The 22,464-nt window shown below is 42.0% G+C and overlaps 1 protein-coding gene across 9 annotated transcripts in view; it reads left to right on the top strand.

Annotated features, from left to right (window-relative positions):
• Positions 1–22,464, top strand: part of zmp:0000001200 (dedicator of cytokinesis protein 9) — a 70,162-nt gene that overhangs the window by 5,100 nt on the left and 42,598 nt on the right. For 6 of the 9 annotated variants that reach the window (XM_069533268.1, XM_069533269.1, XM_069533270.1 and 3 more), the window contains exon 1: positions 15,924–16,237. The exons of the other annotated variants lie outside the window; for them this stretch is intronic. In XM_069533268.1, coding sequence (XP_069389369.1) covers positions 16,067–16,237 — 171 coding nt within the window. In that variant the 5' untranslated portion in view covers positions 15,924–16,066. Of the gene's footprint in view, positions 1–15,923; positions 16,238–22,464 lie in introns of those variants that run through there. 9 annotated transcript variants of the gene reach the window in all.

The following is a 22,464-nucleotide window of genomic DNA, read 5'->3' on the forward strand; positions in this document are numbered from 1 at the left end:
GTGAATGCTCCAAATGTGTAAATGCATCTCACAGTAACCAAAGTGGAAAAGTTTCAACTCTGCGAGACCCAAGCACTGAGCAGTGACACATGGTTTGCGGGGCGAAGGCTTCAAGGAAAGTGAGAAATGAAACACACCCATCAAACTCACTATAAAATGTGTCTGCTTGGGTTTGGGCATGCCTCTTGGCAGTTGTGGTTTTAATCTAAACCAGATTCGCCACTCTCTCAGACAGAGTGGGAAACTGGAGAGATCTCCTCAGCTGAGCACATATCGGGATAATATAGAGCACTCTGTCAGAAACCGAAAGGATTTCCTCCGTCCAGCTCGGACCAAGTCTGGTTAGTGCACATAAATCCTGCGGTAACCAAGCCAACGCAAATGATCCGGTGGCCAGACAGACAGATTTCATTCCAGTGCAAATGAAAACTGATTAAACATCACGGACAAGAAATGCACTTAGCTTATCTCTGTGGGACAGCTGATGGTCAATTGCCTCATTGTGCCAGAATATATTTCATGTCAAAATAAGAGTTAAAAGTGAACATCAAGCAAAGACTGAATCCAAATAATTGGTTTGTGCTGACGAAACAACACAAGGACAGGAACAGTGAACACAGGTCGGAGGTACAGGCAGGACGAGGGTTGACACGGGAATAATGAAACATGAAAAGTAGTTCTTGTAGCCAGTAGGTGGCGCTATAACTGAATATTGCTATGTAGATGATTTCAGGCAGAGACTTTTATAAAACACATAAAGTTTTGTGCGGACTGGACGATATATGCTTGAGTTACAATGTACTTCCTGTTCCATGGCAAAAAACTATAACAGTAGGTGCATAATAATAATCTTATAATAATAATATGAATAACCTACAACTATAATAATGATAATCTTACAAATGGTAATAAGAAGGATTATGTTAAGAAAAAAATAAATAATGTTTTGTTGTTTTTGTCCTCCGTATATTTCTGTGTACAGTGTAATCTGTAATCCATTGATTTCTGGTTCAGTGGCTTCACCGACATCCACATCTGTGCTCTGATTTCATGTTCATGTTACATAATTTTCTCATTTTTATTGGCATTTCCACTCCGCAGCTGTGCTTTGGTAGATTATTGTATGTAACGTGGATGTCAGAGTTGTTTTACATTTGTTTTTCTTTTCTCGGAATAGAGGAAAAGTCGCTGGCATCTTGAGTTAAGTCATCAAACTCTTTCCATCCTGCCCAAGCGGGAAGTGCCCACAACTTCCTGTCTTTCATCTGCTTGTGGGAGAGCAGGGGCCTGTCTTTTCCTAGATAGAGCAGGTTTCCTGTCGGCTGTATTTGGACTTAGCAGAAGCGTCGGGCAGGGCTCGATCTTGAACCGCCCACTCCGTCTGAGTGCTCTGCCTGATGGAGCACGGCTGTTTTGGAGCACAGGAGAGGTTACCATAACAAAGAGCCTGCAGAGGAGCGTGGCCAGTGGGTGTTTTCCTGTCAGCAAGTGTATGTGCGGCAGCGCTCTGGACGTGTTATACACTCGCCTCCACAAAACGAGAATTCCCTACATTCCCCAAATCCAACAGGACTTAACTTGCCTGTTAGAATTTTCATTATTCATAAAAGACAATGGTGAAGGTGTTTCTCTGTGTCATGGATTGTTGCTGAGGAGCAGTTTGTTTTGATGAAGGCAGGAATCATTTCTCTGCACCTCTGACGGCTTGTTTGTCTTTGGCACTCGCTTATTCATCCGAATGGAGACTAGTGCGGCGCCACTGGGTGGTCGCTGTTACAGAAACATCCCAACGTTGCTTTTAATAAGCTTCATACATTTAGCACATCACTCGGAATCCAAGTTCCTGTCACACTTCTCTGTTCAGGCACACATCCTGCAATGGAGCCACGGATGCAGAACATTATCATCAACAAATTAGCAATCAAGTGAGGCATTGGTTTACTTCCATCCTTGAGGCCATTAACATAGCTATTTCTGAGTCAGCAGGGTACACACACACACACACACACCCCTACGTGTAAGACTCCACAAGCGTCCGACCGTTACTGTCCTCTGACTGTTATGTGGTTAATCTCATTTGTCTTTCTCTGTAAACCGATAACGACCCTGCCATCATCATCATCATCATCATCATATCTGATGCAATAATCAACAGAAGATTTGAATGAATAGAACAGAGATTGAAGTTTACATGTTGTGCAAATGAAATCAAGACGTCTGTTGAGAATGTTTGAAGTCTGGCTGAGGAAGAGTTTAAAGCCATGCTGGCAGCATGAGTGGTAATTATTGGTCAGTCCACCACAATCGATGCAGAGGGCATAACTCTGCCAAGGCCCATTTGTCCCCTTTAAATTTCATAAAGCTGCTGACCTAAATATGCCTGTTTTTTCATCAATATCCATTCATTATTCTCAGGGGAAACAATTCCAATGTGAATTAACACCCTAACTCACAATGTCATAGAAGTGATGAAAACTCTGCCCCTTTGTCTGGATCCAATGTAATGGGTTCTTTCTTGTATATGAAGTAAAGGTGGACACTGCTTCGCCTGCCATCACTGATTCATTCATTTTGAGAGCGGTCAACCAGAGTATTAGCCATGAGGTGACCACATGCACCCGAACCAACAGATTAAGCTCATCGGATTAAAGCCCTGAAAAGCACCACAGCACTCCTGACTAGAGACTGAGCAACACATTCATGTTGGCTGATGGAGAAATGTCTAGAAAGAGCAGACTAACGACTTGCACATTTCCTTTTAAGTCCTTTTTTGTGAGGTGCCTCCTCAATTTGTCTACAAAAGTAACGTTTCCCCTCCTATTCCTATTAATGTGTAATTGTTGGAATATGGCTGTTACCGTGACAGAGGAGATTGGAGGTTGCGCTGCCACTAACACGTGTAACCTTGTCATTATTTTTTTCTCTGCTTGATGGATGGCATTTTCTCTATTTTTGAGTCGGTGCCAATTATAGGATTTGCTTCCTGCTCCGAGCGGAGGATCGCTCTTTTACTGGTTGAGTGGGGGGTGGACGTGATTCTTTGATGTTCTGTAACTGTATGCTACTCTCCAGCGCTGTTTGAACTCCGATAGCCTTGATGAACATGAGGTCTTGTACTAGAAGTGTTATTTTTAGCCATGCCAGTGGCGTGGCTCTATAGGTGTAGCAATGTCAGTCCATTATTCTGTTGGTTCACTATAAATATCCAAGCAACTGCTGAATTTATTGTCATGGGACTTTGTGCAGACGTTAATGTTCCCAGGGATGAATATAGCCACGCTCTGCTACAGACATTTTTCTGGAACTTTTCAGCTCCCCGGAAAATGTTCAGAGAATTCACAGCGAGCGAGTGGGTGCATTTCTAACACCTGATTGACATGAAACTGGAAGAATAGAATTTCGCTGGGTGAAAAATAATGGTGCCACACATGTAGAAGATGCCAACCTACATTTTAACTTGGAAAGACAATGAGATTCGATAACTTTGGCGATAAGGGCAGGTGTCGATTTGCTGTAAAACAAAAACGCAGCATCTGAATCTCCTGGAAATGTTCTTGTGAACGTGTGTGACCCACACAGTCTCCTGCTGCGTTCTTCATTTCTGAAAGACAAACTCCAGAAAGTGTACAGACCCCCAATCTTCTACTTGTTCAACACTTTGCTTTATGACCAAATGCCTGAAAGGAATAAAGGGATAACCCTTAATGAACAAAAACATTTCCTCCTTTTGTTCCTGAGTCTCTTCTGTGTGACTAATGTGACTCGCTGGGTTGAGTGTCAGACTGAAGGCCCACTCTCTGTTGCCTGATCTGCTTTGGACACTATATCTCTCCCTCTGTCCCCTTCAACATCTCGCTGACCTCGCTTTCACACTCTCCATGCAGATCACACCAGGATCAGCTGCTGTCGGATGTGGCGAAACACAGAGGGATGGATTAGCATACAATTAGCCCACACAAAAGCTAGTTTCCCATTGAGATTTAGAGCTAATACCTGTATAAAGGATTTATGAATAGCATGAAAACTGACCCGATTAAAAGTTTATTGTTAAAATACCATTGGAGGCAGAGGAGAGGCAGATATTAGATTTGTTTTTCACCGAAATAGAAATAGGTGTTTCATTGAAGATAGGGGGCTTCTGTGGGGAACTATTTAACATTCCTGCTCCGTGCTGCGATCTGACTGCTATCACACTACTCAGATGAAAATGAAAGTTACTATTGAAGCTGGTATCGTTCATTTGGGATTTCCCTGAAAGTTCAGGCCACTTATTTCAGTCCACCAGGGCAGCGGAGCAGAGGCGGGTAAATGCAGCGTTATGTAAACAGATAGAAGTCAGAGGTTCCTCGGCGTAGTTTTAACCCTTCCCCGTGATGTTTCCCACAGTGCCTGCTGTTTGCTTAATTAAACCAAAGTTAAAACCTCTGCGCTCCTGTGCACTCGCCCTTGTGCAGCGTGTGGATGGGACCTGCTGCAGCCCGAGGGGATAAACTGTAATGACTTTTCACCAGTGCCGGCCGCATAGTTGACATTCCTCGCTCTCACACGCCGTAGGCAGGAGAGGGCGGGAGGGGCACAACCTGCAGAGGGTGGGGCTGAGGAGAGCGCGGTTTTGGAGGCGGGGTTTCCATCCCACCTTTTTGAATTTTCATATAATATAATATTGGCGTGTAGAACAGATCTAAAAGATTTAAGACTCTTTAAAACCAGCGGAAGAAAAAAGTGCCAATACAACAATATAAAAATACATGTGTAACATTATGCATTCAAATGTTGCTTAAGTTAAACTACAGTATTAGCAGCTAAATGTATTATAAATACAAAAGTACTTATTTTCTGGAAAATTACTGCATTTTACTGTTTGAAACATTTAGAAGTCCCTCATTAAAATCATAATTGATGGGTTAAAATCCGACCATGGAAGTAATAATAAATAAGTAAAGTAAATAAAATCACTAAATGAGATAAAAAGAAATGATTGATGAGAGTGGAAAGAAGAAATAACACAATACTGCTGCACAGATTAGTTCAATATTTCAGCCATGTTTTAATTTGCATTGTTGCACAAATATTATTATTAAATATTATTACTCTGTAGTGGAAAATGCAAAAAGCCTAATGAAAAACTGGTTTATATTTATCGGTGAATTGTATTTTGTAATGTGATCTTTTAATTTGAAAAGTAACTCTCACCATCAGTTAAGTGCAGTAATCCAGTGTCATAAAATTAAATTCCTCCAGTAAAGTAGAAGCATCTTAGAACTGTACTTAATACATGAGTAAAGTTACTCAGCTTCTTTCCTCCACTGGTTAAGACACATTCTGTCCAACACAGTTACAGTACAACGTTATTCTATGTAAAATGAATTTTCATGAGTTGCCCATTCAAGAAACATTTACATGAAACACTGAGCTCCTTCTTATTTGCTTTGAAACCCAAAACAAGCCCATTGTGTCCTCTCAGCCCACGATAAACAACTGAGCTCTGTTTAAAGTGACAACTTCACCGAGGTTTGAGGCCTTTTATTTATAAAAATTCTGTTCGCCTGCTGTTGTGTTAGCTGACATTCAGAAAAATGAGACGAAGGAACACCAGACAATAGGTTGAAGACGTTAATGGGAGTCTTACGCAGGAGGAAGTCATGTGACCTTGGTGATGACTGTTTGGTTTTTCTGTCGGAGTCTGTAGTTACAGCAGAGACGGAGCTCTCCTCCACACTTTGTTGATGTTTGCTCCCTGTTTGTTTTGCAGGGATTTAACATGAGGAGGCAGGGTTGTACTGAGTGTGCTCTGTGCTACCGCACTGTCCCTCGCCTGGATGGATAAATAAAGTTAGCGCTGTGGTGTTTATAGAGAGGCAGTGGTGTGGCCGTGCGTCTGAAGGCCTGTTCTTAATCACACTTGTTTGTGTTTGAGGTAAACAAAGCGATCCTGAACCCTGAACAGTGCAACGCTGACACTCGGCCTCGTGTTATTTAAAGTTAAAGGTCCAGTGTGTAAGATTTAGGTGAAAGAGAACTATTGGCAGAAATTTAATGTAGAATAATCCTCATGATGTTTTCACTAGTTTGTTTCATCTAAATTATATGAATTGTAGATTTCTTTACCCCAGAAAAGGCCCTTTATATTTTAAATACTTTATATTTAAATACTCTACATGTACATCGAGGGGGTCCTCTTTACGGAGGCCACCATGTTTTCTACAGTAGTCCAGACTGGAGAAACTAAACACCTTTTGAGTTTTTATACAACTGAAATCTATCACAGGTTCTCTGTCATGTTTGGAAGTGGAGGGTGAGGTGAGGGGTGTTCAGCTGCAACATGCTACTTCAACACTCGATATCACTAAATTCTGCTCACTGAACCTTTAAGTGTGAAGTGGCTAAAAACAGGCGCCGTGCAGGATGGTGAGTGCTTTGAACACGCAGGATCACATCCCTGCTCTTCAGCCTGCACACCACCATGCAGATAAATAGCTCAATATCCCTGACTTGACTTAATCTCCAATTAGAGACTCTGTCTCAGTTGTCGGAGGCCGACGATACCAACCCCCACTCACAGAGCATTGTGTTGAATTTACTATACCCATATAATTAGCTGCGAGCGATGTTTGTGTGTCACAAAATCTGAGAAAGCGTAAGAAAGTCCATTGATAATCCCTCTGCGTTGTTTCCGAAATATTTCACACAAAGTATTGCATGACAAATAAAACTCCTGAGCCATTTTTGAACTTGGATTGATGGATTCTATTTGCAGCGATCATTCATTTTTTTCTTTTCTTGACACTTTGTCAAGTGACTCACTTAAGACTATGCAAAAAATGTCAAATCCATCTTAGTTGCCATAGCAGCCAACCTGCTCATTGAGGTATTACCCTGATCCGTGAGGCAAGTTAAACCTAACAAAATGCCAACAACAGGGGCAGGATCAGCAGCAAATAATGAGATTTTTTTTCTTCCTGCCATAAGAGAGTTCTGTTGCATCTTGTGTGAGGGACTGGGATGTTGTGAAAAGTGAAAAGTGACAAAGCGTGCAGTTCAATATTGACTGTCCAAGTGGAGCTGTTCTAAAACAGGGATGTATCCCATAACATGTGTTTCCTCCGTCAGGAAGGGTGGGGACCTCTGAGAGGGGGGTGTCGGGGGGGGGGGGGGGGGGGGTCAGTACCAGCAAATGCGGCTCCAACAGGAAGAAGGCGGTGAACCACTCCTGTATTTTTTAAAGCCAGACCCACGTGTGGCAAGCAATGAAAAATAACCACAGGGCTGATAAAACACAGATTACAACAGATTTACTTTTTCATTGTGAAACTAAATTCATGCTGAAAATAAAGTTCACATTTATTAAATCTGTGTATTATGCACAGTTAGAATTCCATGATTTACTGGATGCAACTGGTATTTAAGGTACAAATTAGTACCAATTCAGGATTTTCTCTGTAATATCCCTTTTGATCCAGAATCTATCAATATCTTATTCAACTCTACATCTAATAATGATGCTGTTTGGATAACAAAACATCTTCCTGTATCTGCACAATGCCAACATGATCTGTGTCCACTGGAGCCGTCATGTGCGACAGCCTCTTGTAGCAGCTGTCCGTGGCCTCTCCGGGGAGCTGTGTGGCACCGTATTACAGCTAAATCCACTGCCACTCACTGGTGCAGGTGCACGGACATGCGTTCATCTCCTCCTCCGTGTTCTGTTTCCCTTGATTGTCAGCAGCGCTCATTGAACCGGGCTCAAGAGGATTTCCACTGATTACAAACAAAGAGCCTATAGTGAGATTAGCTGATCCCGTCAAGGTTCCCAAACTCCTGCCTCCCCACCCACCTCCCCCTGCAGCTCGGCATCGTCAAGTCGCCTCCAAGCCAGAGAAAGCTCTCTGGTTTGTCTTGAATTAGCTTGTGTTAATCTAACCTTTTATCTAAATGATCTGTTTTCTGTTTTGTTGTGCTCTTCCAGTGCCGCACCCTGTTGGCTTTGGTTCCACTTTCACATTAAATCCTGTTTCATGCTGATCTGAGGTTTAGAGGCTATAAAGATTAATCTCTCTTCTCTATACATCTCAGACTGTGTTTACACTTCCCTTCCAGAGTCCCCTATAGGTTAGATAACGATAAGTTCCCACCGTTCTGCTGTGTTTCCCTCACCTGACTCTTTCTACACACACAACCAGCAGTAAGATGCTCTGTATCACGCTCCTGTGTGGCTGTGTTGAAAGTGAGGGAGCTGCAGTTTAATCTGCTCAGTCTAACTGGCTTTCATTGTAGGATATTCGGGTAAATCTTGGCGCGGACCATCTGTTGGACTAGAGTTTCTTCTGAGGCCGAGGGATATTATCTAAAATCTGCTCCAAACCGAAAGCAAAGCACCTGGATTAGTAGTTTACAGCTGATTGCTTCCATTTGTTGTTAAGAAGTCACTTAATGTGTCATCTCCCTGTTGATGACTGATAAGAAGCTTTGTTATTAACAGGTTTTTCATAATGTCACCTGATACCTTCAGTAAATGTTGAGTGACTCATCAGACCCAGTTTGTTCCTCTCATTCCATTGGAATCACATGCTATGGCCCCAGTTCTATATAATAAACAACTAGTAACCAAGAAGGTTGTTTAACAGTAATTATCTTTGTTCTGAAGGCTTTTCCATTTAAATCAACAGCTCATTATACTGTGTTAATTAAGAAAAATTCCATCCACTGTTTGATAAAATATTTTAATCCAGTTTAAGTTGCAGCTTCTATATTGGTTTTCTCATGAAACCGCATAATCTGTTCCATCTGTAGCGAATGATTCAAAATTCAAATTGTAAAAGCGTATCTGTGATACTTGAAATTTTATATTCACATTTTAATATGTATTTCATAGACACAGCAAAATATTATTTCACCCCAAGTCTTTGCAACAGCAGTGTGCTGCCATGAGACACAGTTCAACACCAGATGAGTAACTAATCGATCGTTCATAATGAATCGATTACTCATTAGTTACAAAATAGACAGAATATTGTCTGAGCCCTACATCATGTTCAATTTATGAGGTTTGACCTCAGTCTGCTTCAGTAGCACACAGACCACACTGAGAACACAGAGAGTTCACTGAGTGCTGTACGTCAGTGGTTCATTCACACTTTTTAAAACGATGCTGGACCTGCAGTTGTGACTAACAGAGTGGAGCTGATCACATCATGTCAGGCCAGTGTGGACTTGTTTCAGGATCTCTTAGCTCCCAGCTTCCTGACTGCATGTCGGAGCCTGACCACGATGACACACTGCCTCCAAAAATCCCCTTCACACCTGGGCACTGGCCGCTGACCCAGCGAGGGTTGTTTAGACCAAACTGTTCTCACCACAATGACGGATGACACACACACACACACACACACACACACACATACACACACACACACACACACACATACACACATACACACACACACACACACACACACACACACACACACACACACAGACACACACACACACACACACAAGAGTGATGACAGCTTGTCATCGAGGCAACATTTTCCTCTCTGTGCAAATCCTGCTACCTGGATATTTAGTTTTGCTGCCACATAGTTAAATATAGTGTCGTCATCTCTGCCTTGTGTGTGTGTGTGATCTGAATGAGCTGTGTCTCTTGTAACTCTCACTTCCTTTACAGTCCAATTTGTATATGGTCACCTCTTCTTCTACTATAGTGACTGCAGTGTGGGGAGTGATTGTTTCCACACTGAGTTGCTGGAAACGACACACACACAGCGAAACAATGTCGGCATTATACTAATGAGAGCAGGAAGGAAGCTGTTTCTATAGACTATGGTGTCACACAGCACCAGTGGAGACACTGCAGGAAGACCCATCACTTCTCAATCTCCAGTGAATCTGAATGTTTTCACTGAATAATCCATAATCATGGGATGTTTTGATTTCTCCATATCAAGTCTTGTGTCATGCTGACTTCTATAAAGACTTGTGTTGGTTCATACTCTGCCTGTAGATGGCAGTAACATCATTCAAACACTCATGTTTTCCCACCTTTCACTCATGAGGAGGGGTTTGCAGCGCTCCATACATTATCCTGCATGGTGGGTGAACAGTATTTGAAAAGCAAATTTAAGCTTTCAGATGAAACATGATTAGTAATGAAGTAGTTTCTAACAATGTTTTGATTTCAAATTCCCGTGTGGTTGTTTTATTGTGTGATCTGCAGAAATCAGCAGTTATTCATTTATTTTCCAATAAGAAAACAAACTTGAAGTCAATGCAGCTGTGTTTTGTTCACCAGAGGTAATTTTGCAGTGAGATCAGCTTTGTGGTGCATTGGCTTGTTTGAGTAAGCAAGTTTCATTTTGTAAATGAGATTACTTTTTGTTGTGTTTGGTGAGGCCAAGGTACACTTGGCAGCGGTAGGTACAAGTGTGACTGCAGGTTTGGCACTGCCTCTGAGGAAAGGCACAGTTTGATTAGCAGCATCTATTAACAACAACCTGAATCCACTGCTGCCTCACTTGATCCCTGCACACCCAACAGAGCTAGATACTAATGCGGACTCATAGTTTATGCATATTCGTACATACTTTCTGATTCGTGCATGTGTCTTCGTGCAACCTATACTTATTCTGCACCACTACAAAGCAAAGGAAGCGGTGCCTCTCAGGAAAAATGGGCCATTTTCTTCTCCTGGGATAAATAAACCGAACCAAAAATACCAAGTGAAAAGGGAAGAGGATGTGGCCCCTGTTGTATTTGTTTTGTACCATTTTAAGACGGACAGGATAACCTGGGTCTTAGCTCAGAGTTTAATCAATGCAGGCCATGCAACAGACTGTTTGGACAATGATTTGAGTCCACTCTCACTCCTTTGTCTCATGTGTCAAGTATTTTGGACTTGTGATGTAAACTGGGGTTCTAGAATGTGAAGCACTTGGCTCACTGAAATTCCAGGCCTATACATGTAGCCCACCTACATCTGTAAGGGTATGACGGCACTCAAATAACTTTTCTCTTTACTCTTTCTCTTAAACAAGAACCCATGAGAAACCAATTCAAATTCTTACTCCAACCTGTCACGGGTTAATGGTTCTCCTGGCTTTGTGCAGCTATAATAAAAATGTTATTCCTTCCTTTTGTGTTTTTGAATCTTGGATCTCTCACCACAAATGCCCACAAAACTCTGTGGCTCTGGAGTTGTGATTGAGTTCGAAGGAAAGTGGGCAGCGAGAGGTAGCTTTGTTATGACAGGGTTTACGCACATCAGCAGGAAACAGCCACTTCCTTTTTGGTGTCCCCGGAGAGCTCCAACTGGGAGCCAGCCAGTTTTATCGGCCCCGCACTGCCACACATGTGGGTGATGTCACTGCAGTGCACCGAGCTGTGCTCTCTCTCTGCAGAAACGCACATACGTCTCCCTGCAGAGCCCCACAGCATGGAAACACGACCAGCTGTGGACTTGACCTTCATCCTACCGGGGACTTCTCAGATGAGATTCCAACTCCTCCTGAACTCTGCTCCATTCCTCCGAGCCAGACATTTCTGGCTTTATCGAATTGTCCGCCACTCAGCGTAAAACTCATGTTGACCCCTCCATAGCCACATGTGCAGGCTTTGATGTCTTTTAATTTGGCTCCGCCCATCACTTGCTGTTAACAGCTTGAAACTACTGCATCAGTACAAGTGGTGTTATTTTGCGGGTGATGGCGTCCATATGTGGAGTAACCGTGGTCATTGAGTCCAGGTGGAGAAGACAAACCACTAAGAGAGAGTCTGTGTGGTGACCTGACATCATCATGACATATCTTACATACAACACATGAATGTCTCTGGGCCTGTGGTCGCATTGTTCATACAGTAATGTTAGTGAAACAGAGCTTTTACTCAAAACCCTAATGTTTGGAATAAAGATGGACGACACGTCTCCTGATTCTGTCCAGAAAGAAACATCCTGGATGCTGCCATCTTGTGCATTTAGTAGCAGTCTGTGCAGTAGTGATCGTGTGATGGAGCTGTAGTAGCATGGAGATGCTTTGGCTTCACTTTTTGGGAGATGTCATGTCATCCATCTTTATAAACACTATATATATATATTATATATAGTACATGCCATGGTCATCTGTCATCTGTTTACTGTTACAATGCCCCTCTGGCAGGCCTCCCTTCATGCACTGTGTGGTGCCACGCCTGGTCTTCAACCAGCCTGATAAAGCCTCATGTCACTACACTGACCTCCATGGCCACCCGGATTACATTCAACTCACTAATGTTTGCCTACAGAGCTAACAACAATCCCAATGATGAAAATCTGGAATAGTTTTTGTTTTAGCCACTTTCAAAAACAATTCCTTCAATATAAACTGCTAAAATAAAATAGCAGACACCTTCAGACACATTGATATGTGCCAGATACTTGATAATGTGTGTAATCTGGCGACATCAACATTATCTGCACTTTATAGGGGTCATGCTTAATATCATGCCAGGAAGTGTAGCCCGCTGCAGAGAATGAAGCCTTGCTGTCCACTAACAAGAGCAGCATTAATCTGTGCAGCTCCACGGACCTGACGCTGTTCCCAGCTGCCTCTTATCTCCTCTGCAGCTGCTGCAGATTTGAGCAGAGCTGTGCAGCGTGGACTCACTGAGCAGAGGATGCTCACACCTGAACTTCCACAGATTGACCCATGCTGTCCCTCAGAACACTTTAACTGGCTCCCCCCCTTCTCCCCTCTGCCCGTCGCTGTGCAGCAATGCCTGCAGCTCCAGCTCATGATATAGCATGGCAGACACAGTCCAACTGTGTTCTGCTGGAGGCGGCAGTGCCACTTCATTTGTCAGACATGCACGGAATAGACGTCCTCAAGCTGAGCAGGGCCACTGGAATGTGTTCCATGTCAGGCACTAATATATTTTATATCATATTGCTCATAACAAAGCTGTGTGTGTGTGTGTGTGTGTGTGTGTGTGTGTGTCACTGTCAACAGGAGATGTATAGCTTCTGATGTAATGATATTTTTACATTTCCAACAATATTAATAGTTGTGCTGCTGCTTGTTGCAGATTGTGCTGTCTGACACGAAGCCAGTAGAAAGTAACACTGCTACAGTTAATGATTCAGCAATCCCTCCATGTGATCTGAATAATTCATACCCAGTGCTGTGTTTAGTAAAATTCAGGGAAACCTGGGGCATCCAACCTTTTCATCCATTGAATATGGGAGTGACAGGTTTGGATTCAGACCTGGGATGTGCTCATTACATGGTTAACAGATCCAACATTTAAGTGAAAGATAAAGCGTGAAATAGAAACTATATATATATATATATATATATACACTGTATATCATGGACTGGTCTCCTCACGATGCATTAAATCTGCTGTAGCTCCTCGTCATTTATATATATCAATCTTTACTGCCCACAGATTTGCTCGATGTGGCTTAATTTTTAATGGGTTATACAGAAAACAAAATATTTTGCTCGACATGAATTTAGTTTGTGTTGTTTCTGAGACTCTGGTCTGGTTTGAACTCTTTCACCTGCACTTCTTATGTTAGCCCCTTGAAATTGGAACACATGCACGCTTGTTTTGGGATTATTCTACTATATAAATATTTAATACAAAAAACACATGTTGTGTAAAACTTAATTTCTAATGCACCTCTACTGCTGCAAGCTTAAATTACCGCCATGATTTTTCCCAGGTTTGGGGAAATCCCACATCCCACTTGTCACATTGTTGCACACACACGTCTTTACATGCACAAGAAGAATCTGTGTCCTCAGGGCTGAAGATTTACAATCACCAGCTGTGATACTTCAAACAATGTCAGCTTGTTGTCATTCTCCTGTTTATGTTGGTACTTATTTTGTTTTAAGTTGCAGCAATAACTGACATTCTTGACAAGACAAAAACATATTTGCTTGTAGTCAGAATTTCCAGCATAAAATTGGAAAATTTAATTTTCTACTTCAAACTGTAAAGTAAACATTCTAGCGAACAATGCCTCATGGTAGAATTGCACGATGTGACCAAAAAGAGAAGATGCTCAAGAATCCGATCTGTGTTGCTGCTGCTGGCTTACATATCCTCAAAAATTGGAATTATGACTTTGCAGTTTTACCATTTTTTTTCTCCAGATTGCATCTCGTTCTTAAGCCTAAAATCCCTCTTTGCAGAGTCGGGGGGGACGCAGAGTGGATCGGAGGTGGGAGAAGGGGAGATATAGTTTGTCTATTTCCAAAAAGATCAATAGGCAAAATCAGGGACTTTGATTTTCCCCTCCTTCGACCAGTCTTTCTCTTTTCCCCCCTGAATCCCCTCATCCACAGGCTCAGCTGCTTTCCTCGGCTGCTCCTTTTCTTCTCATCACACACTCGAATGTAGTTCAGTGTGTCAAGCAGTGCTGAAATATTAACAAGGCAAGCAAGCGGGAATGTGTACAAGCGTTTATGGTTTCGTGCACCATCATGATGTAAGGGAGCGCTTGGCTTTCTCCAGACGTGCATGTGTGGTGATGTGTTTGTATGGGTGTGAGGGTGTACCTGTGTGTGCACCTTTTAATGTAACGTAAAGAAAGGTTGATCTCTTAGAGGAAGTTTCCAGACAGACGCCAGTATGCTGCAATTGCACACAAACACAGCTGATGCCAGGGGGCAGCTACATTTTCTTTTTAAATGTTAAACTTGCAGCTGCAGGAAGAGACGTTGATAATAAACCAAACTGAACGTGGCTCCGTTTCCTCATCTTCTCCTCATAACCAGGATGTGTGTATCTGGGTTGGACTATTTTGACCAACCGGGGAAATGTATTCCAACCAGGACTTTGTTGAAATGAAACTGACTGCCTTTGCAAATAAAGGAGCAGGAACACGATTTATGATAATTAAGGTTTTCCTGCTTTTTTCTTCCTGATCACAGACCGGAGACATTTTAACCAAAGGCCTTACGAGCGGATGAATAAATCCATGGCATTTCTTAGAGCCTGTGTATGATCACATTTTGTCATTCCCCTTCCATTTATATCTGTGTACTTGGCAGAGCAGTCTGCCTGTGATCAAGCAGCAGCTAATCTTTTATAGAAAAAAACTCCCTATTTGATGTCTTGACCTAAAAGGTTTAAATCCTCCCGTGTCCTTGGTGTGTTTTGTAGATAGAGATTTCTTTGACGCTGGAGTCCGGTCACTGGGTTTTCAAGGAGATTTTGACATTTAATTTTATTTCAGAAAACACACTTCTCTGTGTATTTAATTTGATTTAATAGACTCTCAGACCTTATGTCTTTATTATAACACATGGCTGCAGACGGCTGCATATTCCATGGCATCTCCTCAATATGATTCACCCGATTGTTCTGCCACTGGCCCTGGTTTCTCTGCTGAACTAAATAAGCATTCAGCCATATTGCTGTTTGCCTGACACATGGAATCACAGTCTCCCTCTGGATATAAGACTGCATTTACTGTAACCCATTTGTTTCACAATTATTCATCTGGCTCCCGAAAGGAGTTTCGTTTTGAGGAGTTAAATGAAAGAAGGTGATTCGTTTATTGTGGAGTCAAAAACAACAGGATGCAAATGTGGAAATGAAAAGTATAAAAGAAAGGATGGAATTTGGAAATGCTCGTGGGGGCTCAGAGGAGAGAACTGACTGAGTGAGAGAGACAGATGCACACACAAGCCTGCGCTGCAGCGAGGCTCAGCATTGGCTGGAGCTGCAGCAGAGCTCGCACAGCATCCTTCATCCCCCCATCCCTCGTCCTCTGCTCCACCTCACTCACTCACTGTATCTTCAGCTGACTGAGGTATTCAGACAGGGGCAGCTTGGAATTGGAATTACACTGACTCTCTCTTTTTTTTCTGTGTGAATAAATTTCACTCTCAAACCGTCCTCCCTGGCTCTCCTCCTCTCCTTTTTTTTTTTGCCTGGAGACCGGCACTCTCTCCTCGGGTCAGAAGCGGTGGATTTGCGGGTCAGAGTTAAATCATGGACCGGGGAGGAGCAGGGGACGATCGAGGAAACTGGGTCACGGGCGGGCTCTCCTGACTGATGCCTGTTTGGACCTGGAGGAATGGGGTGCACCACCAGCACGGTCGTGTATGACGGGCTGCGCACGGTGTTAGAGAGGAACTGTAGTGGCTACATCTGTAAGGGAGCAGCCGAGTCCATTGGGCCATCTGAGGCTGAGCGAGCGCTGAGTCGGAGAGAGTCGCGTGTACTGCCAACACCAAGAGTACTTAAGGTGTGTGTGCTGAGAAAATGTCTAGTAATATGTATATATTTCATTCAAATAGACAAAATATACTGTACATATGCACACTCATTTACAGTGCATAAATCAATGATTCATTTTTGCATGAAATCTATTAAGAATTTTTTCTATGAAACAGAAGCTCTGGGAGAAACCGTGTTTGGTGAAAAGGCTGATTTATGCTGAATAATGCTGCAGAATAGTATAAAGTATTTATGGTAGTTAAGGTAACAGCAAATTAGAAAACAGAAAAAGCAGCAAATCCTCTTATACGAGAAGCTGCAAGTGTTTTTCATTTTTGCTTCATGCATGAATGATCAAATTGTTGTGGATTCATTTTCCATTGTAGCACTTCCACATAGTGGCAGTGCATGGAGTCCTGCATTCAGTTTCTAAAACATACACATACACAGTCTTTAATGGTGCATTAGGTTAATGTTTACACTGCATTCCCTCCATGATTCCCTCTGTTAAGAGGTGTAAAAGCAGGACATGGTTATAGTAAATTATTCAGATAATAGTAATATTAGAATATGTGAGTGCAGTTTCTCTGAGTGCGTCAAAGAATCGTCCTCATTTTTTGAAGTACAACTGCTGCCGGCGTTCATTGCACTGGTACTCCTGATTCCATATTTGTCAGACTCATGTATTCAGCAAAATCCACGGGAGCAGTAACAATCATCTTGGTTCTCATTTCAGACTCATGAATGTGTATCCACGAGGAGCGGCGGTATAAAATGTAGGGCAGTGGTAGCGCTGCGTCTTGCCTGTCGCTAAGCACCACATGGGTTAAAGCCTCTGTGGGCAGGGATGGGGGCGAGGGGTGGGTGGGGGTGACAGTGAGCCTTGTGTCTGCTGGAAATCAATCACCGCTCTTCATCTGGGAAGCGGCCGGCTTGGCAGGGCTTCTGCTGCCCCGTACCAGCTTGTCTTGCTCTTCTTGTTTGTGTTTACTCACTTCTCTGAATGTGTGTGTGTGTGTTTGTGATTTCTCCACCCTGTCGCTGCTTCGTCAGAGCTGAGGGACAGTGGTCCAGGATGAGAGCAGGGAATTAGGTCAAGGGCACGGTTGCTTCTCTTGGCTCAGGCATGGTCTTATAATTCAGGCAGGGTCAATTAATCCTCTGTCAGCATTTAGCAGTCTTGCAAATCAATTGTTAACTGTGTTGCCGGTTGTTTGCTCGACACATTTCTGCAGGAGTGCAAATGTGTGGATCCTTTAAACTGACATAAGGCAGGAAAATATAACTGAATATTTGAAAATATAACTGAATACATCAATAAATAAAAAGGGATCTTCACCAATTTGTATTGTTACAATATTGATAGTATATATGAAGATGGGCAATGTTTAATTTCCCACCATGTTGCCTGGAGAGAAATCTTTTGAAAGCTCCAAACTTTACCAGTTCTGATGTGTTTGGAAACATTGTCAGAAATGGTGGAGGCTGTGGAAGCAAAAGTTTTTTTTTTATACATATTCCAAATAATCCTATCTCTCCCCTCTGTGCCTTTCATGTATTAAGATCTATTTCTGTGAGCTTGTGAAATCAAAATCATATTAGGTGACCACCAAAAGTTCAAATGACAGTTAACATATGACTATAACCTAAAACATTTAAGAAAAGAAGAGACAATCTGTTAAATTTCATATTTCTTTATAGCCTATAACAATATAATTACTTTGTGTAAGTTTGGCTACAATTCTGACTCGTCTGAAAACAGTCATTGCTTTTGTATTGTTGATGTCAGGACTCCAGCATCTTGGTTTGGGGACACAGGCCATAGTTTGTACAAGATTTTATAAAGAGCTTCTATAGTTATTGGATGAAATGGTTCAGTCTTTCTCATTATTGTTATCACTATTTTCACCTTTTTAATCCATTAGGCCTGCTGGTATTAATAGACACAAACCATTATGTTTGCCGTTTTAATTCCTTCTGATTGCAGCAGGTCATTAATGCTGGAAAACAAAGAATGAGGTTGCAGGTCGGGCACACACTCACTGCTCGAGGCATGGGGAGAGCAATTAAATGGCTTGTTCTTGCTGCTCTGTTACTTTAGTCACTGATGTTAACAGCTCTGCCTTTTCCTTCCTCCTGGAAACTCACATCTGATTCTGCTCAGGAGGGGATCTGCCTTCCTTTCTAGTTCTGAAAAAAAAGCTATCAGATGTTCATGTGTCATCATTCTTTACTTTCTCAGAGGTTCGCCTTCCCTCCATTATTTTGGTTAAATGTTTGAGGCCTCCAGTGAAGCTGGAACAGAAGTGCCGAAGTGTCGACTTTGTTTTATCAGAGGAATTTTGTTACATGGAAAGAAAGAGATAGTGACGTCAGCCTGCTGCGCTAAGATGAAAGCTTTTATTCACTGATGTTTTGGGAGTAAAACTTCTAACTTGGACCCATGCATTCTCAAACAGATAAATTAATAGTTGAATTTAATTCACTTTGACTTTTATTCCAATCTAGATTTTATTGATGCATGTATTTGTAGATATTTACCTTTAAAATTATATATTTTACACTCGGACTATATTTATTACCAATGCAGCTTGATAAAATCTCCTTTGATTTTTTTTAAATGTATTTCATCAATGTATATTTATATTATTAGTATTAATTTTGTATAATTTCCATAAAGAATAAAAATCTATTTATGTATATGTATATTTTAATTATTAATTGAAATATTTTGAAATTATGCATTCACTTTTCAGTTAGTTAATTCGATAATTCATATATTTATTTATTCCTGTATCCTCTGCAAGTGCACATCTATGCATTGAAATGTGGCTGCTATGCTTATTTTCTCTTGGTATCTGTCTCTAAGCCTGGCACACTTAACATTTAACAAGTGTTACTAACACACCTCATTCACCCTCACATCTTTAAGGACGTTAGATAACTCATACGATCTCCTCCAGCTCCTGTGTCTTTGCCTGATTGATTTAAAACAACAGGATACTTTGCTCAGTTGTTTTTCCTGGTGATTGCTCCCTAGTTGTGAGATATTTCAACCAACCTGAAGTTGCTCTCAGGGTTTCGTGCATCACTGCATTGATGTGCTGTTGCATTTGCGAATGCATGTGTTTGGACCATTATCTCCAGCACTCACGCCCATGTGCTTAAAAGGCAATCTGGCAACAGGGGTTTGATTTTCCCACAGATTGCAGGGCGGCATTTTTCACAGTCAATACTGTTAGTTACATTTAAGGCTTGTATTGATTGATACAACTGTCTTGATCTTGACCTGTAATTTGCTTTAGTATTTTATCAATGATACATTCAGATCTTAATACTGAGTGCATTACTATTTTTATTTTCCACCTCTGCTATGCGAGACAACTGTCTCTGCTGCGTGTTTACATCCTGTTATGTTTGATGCCATTGTATCCCACATCCTACGATGATGACGTTATTATAAGAGAGTGTAGCCATAGCATAGTGTCATAATCACCTCCATGTTAAAATGTTATGCTCAAAACTCTCTGGGGAGGTGGACATTAAATCAGGCTGCAGGAGGGCAGGTCCCGGGGCTGCTGCTGCTGTAGCAGGGTGGCGAGGCGGGGGCTGTGTTTTTGTTACATTCCACGTTACACCCTATTTTTCTTTGGCTCATTCTAGGAAAGTCGACCGATTGCATCAAGCCCTTGTTATGTAACTGAGTCCAGTCATAGTCTTGCTTGGTATAGAAAATCACAGTGGACAAACACAATCTGTACACAATCTAAAAACAAATAGTTACACAATGACAGCAGCAGGACAATAAGTTAATATAGTTCTGATCTGTACTGCGATTTGTTACTGTTTTGCTGGGTTTTCTCCAGCTCCCTCTCACAGTCCAGACCTGCAGATAGGGGTTATGTTATTCTGAGACACTAAATTGTCTGTAGGTGTGAATGTTGTTTGTGTCTGTATGTTGGCCCTGTGAGACCCTGGTGAAGTGTCCATGGTAGGTTGTACCCTTCCTCTCGTCTAATGCCAGCTTTGGGTAGGTGCTGGATGGATGGATGAGGCCTGCGCAGTGTGAGTCATGTGCAACATTATCTAAATCTAAATAAACTCCTCCGTCTGCGTCATCATCTCAGAATCACGGACACAGCCTCATTTTGTACTTCTGTCCTGCTCTTTCAGGGCACATTAACAACACACTTTTGTCCAATGCATCCGGTTGGTCTGCTGCTGGCGACTGAAGCCAGTTGTTGCTCAACACACGTTTGTTCTGCCACTTAAAGGGACTCAGTGGGTCTCCTTACACCCAAGTGCCAGCTGGCCACAAACAAATACATTTGTATTGGTTTCCACTGAACAGTCTGAATAAATACAACATAAGGTCTGGCTCAAGTGCAGTCGCCAGCTACACGTTGGTACTTGGGATTAAAGTACCAGGCTTAATGTGTAGAGAGGATTTAAATGTGTATTTATACATGTATTTATCTCTTATTGCTGCTGAAATGAAATGTCCAGTGGAGAAAGTCCAGCTGTACATACACAGATCAAAACAGTGTTTAACCACAACATCAGGGAGTGTCATAAAGTAAACCAGCGTGTGTTTTTACAAAGATGATAGAAAGTGGCCCCGGGATTGTGGTTAGAGGTGGGGGGGGGGGGGTGCTGAGCATCCAAACTGGAAATATGGTTCTGGTAAACATCCACTGAAATATCAAGTTGAAATAACAAATGTAATCCTTCATTCATGCTTTGTCTTGCTTTTTGGGTTTTGTAGACATCATCTGTTTGCTGTTTTCAAGATTAACTCTTGAAGCAGACTGCAACAGGAAATGTATGATCACCTCCCTGCTGTTCTTTCCCACTATGGAGCCTGCTGTCACCTGATCTCTCTCTTAAACACACATTGACAGTCTGATCACGGTTTATGATGGAGGGCAGTGGTCTGTCAGCTTTATTTAGTTGTCAGGATGTGGCTTTGCAATGCACCACACACAACTGACCTGCTCGAGTGTCAAAGCATGATTTTCCACATAGCACAGGGTTCAGGTTAAGATACGGTGAAATGTAGTGGGAGCTTAGTTTTAAAGTCTCACACCATCTGTGAAGTGTGAGAATTAGAGCTGGGCCTTCATCTAACTTCAACAGTAGACTTTATATAAAGATGGATGATGAGTGGCTAATTCTGGACGTTGCACAAAAATGAATTTGCGCATTGGTGATTGTGGAGCGGAGCCAAGGTATCGAGGTCCCACGAATGCACAAGCTCAGCCAATCACGAGTCAGTCTCAGCTGTCAATCATTAACTTAACCCAGTTTTTATAGCATCAAATAACTAATTAAAAGCAAACTTGGACAGAGTTAAGTGTGATAGGAAATATAATTTATACTGTGGAGCTGTGCTAAATACTAACACATCAACCCCCAACATCTGCACTCCTCATTCTGTTGTATTGAAACAAGTGAGAGTCAGAGGCCACTGAAACTTGAGCCCTGTGCGTTTTGACTGTTCATATTGTCCAAGTTTATAATTGATATAATTTATAATAGATTGAGGCCAACATCAAAAATTAAGTATTTAAATATTTCATATGTCCTGAGGCCATTGTGTTCTGTAACAAGTCAGCTGTGGGATTTGGACCATGGAAAGAGGTTGAGGACTGACTGTAATTAGGACTGCAACTAATATTATTGATATTGATTAATTAGTGTTTTCTGTTTAGTTGTTTTAATTCAGGTTGTCTACTCTTAAAAATATTTTTTAAGTGAAAAATTGTCAATCGCTAATTTTCGTGTAGCCTATATATCAAAATGTACTGACTATCAATGGATCTGTATAATCAATCTATAATGATCATATACTTGTACTGAATCTTAGATTATTGAGGTAATTGTCCTTAAATTAGCTTTATTTTGATATATGATGATATGAGAAAACATTCCTATTGATAACCAATCACTGTGTGGGGCCTGTAGATGCATGTGACAGTGGGAGGGGGAAGGGCTGCCCTCCCCCTTTTGCCTTTAGCGCAGAAGCAGGCGAGAAAAAATAACATCCTCCCCTGCTGTGGCCCAGCGAGGAATCTGTAGGTCGGGCCCACTCCCAGGTGGGTTGACTGGGGCTGCGTCATGTTGGAATGCCCCTCAAGCAGTTGCATCAACAAGGCGTGAGACACTAACTGATGGCAATCACAGAATTGGTCCTGCTCCTGTCGTGCAGCGAGCGGGCCAGCCATTTAAACTGTAGTGATTCACGCTCGTCACAGT

The sequence above is a fragment of the Paralichthys olivaceus genome, chromosome 10 (assembly GCF_024713975.1).
Source record: "Paralichthys olivaceus isolate ysfri-2021 chromosome 10, ASM2471397v2, whole genome shotgun sequence".
NCBI classification, from domain to species: domain Eukaryota; kingdom Metazoa; phylum Chordata; class Actinopteri; order Pleuronectiformes; family Paralichthyidae; genus Paralichthys; species Paralichthys olivaceus.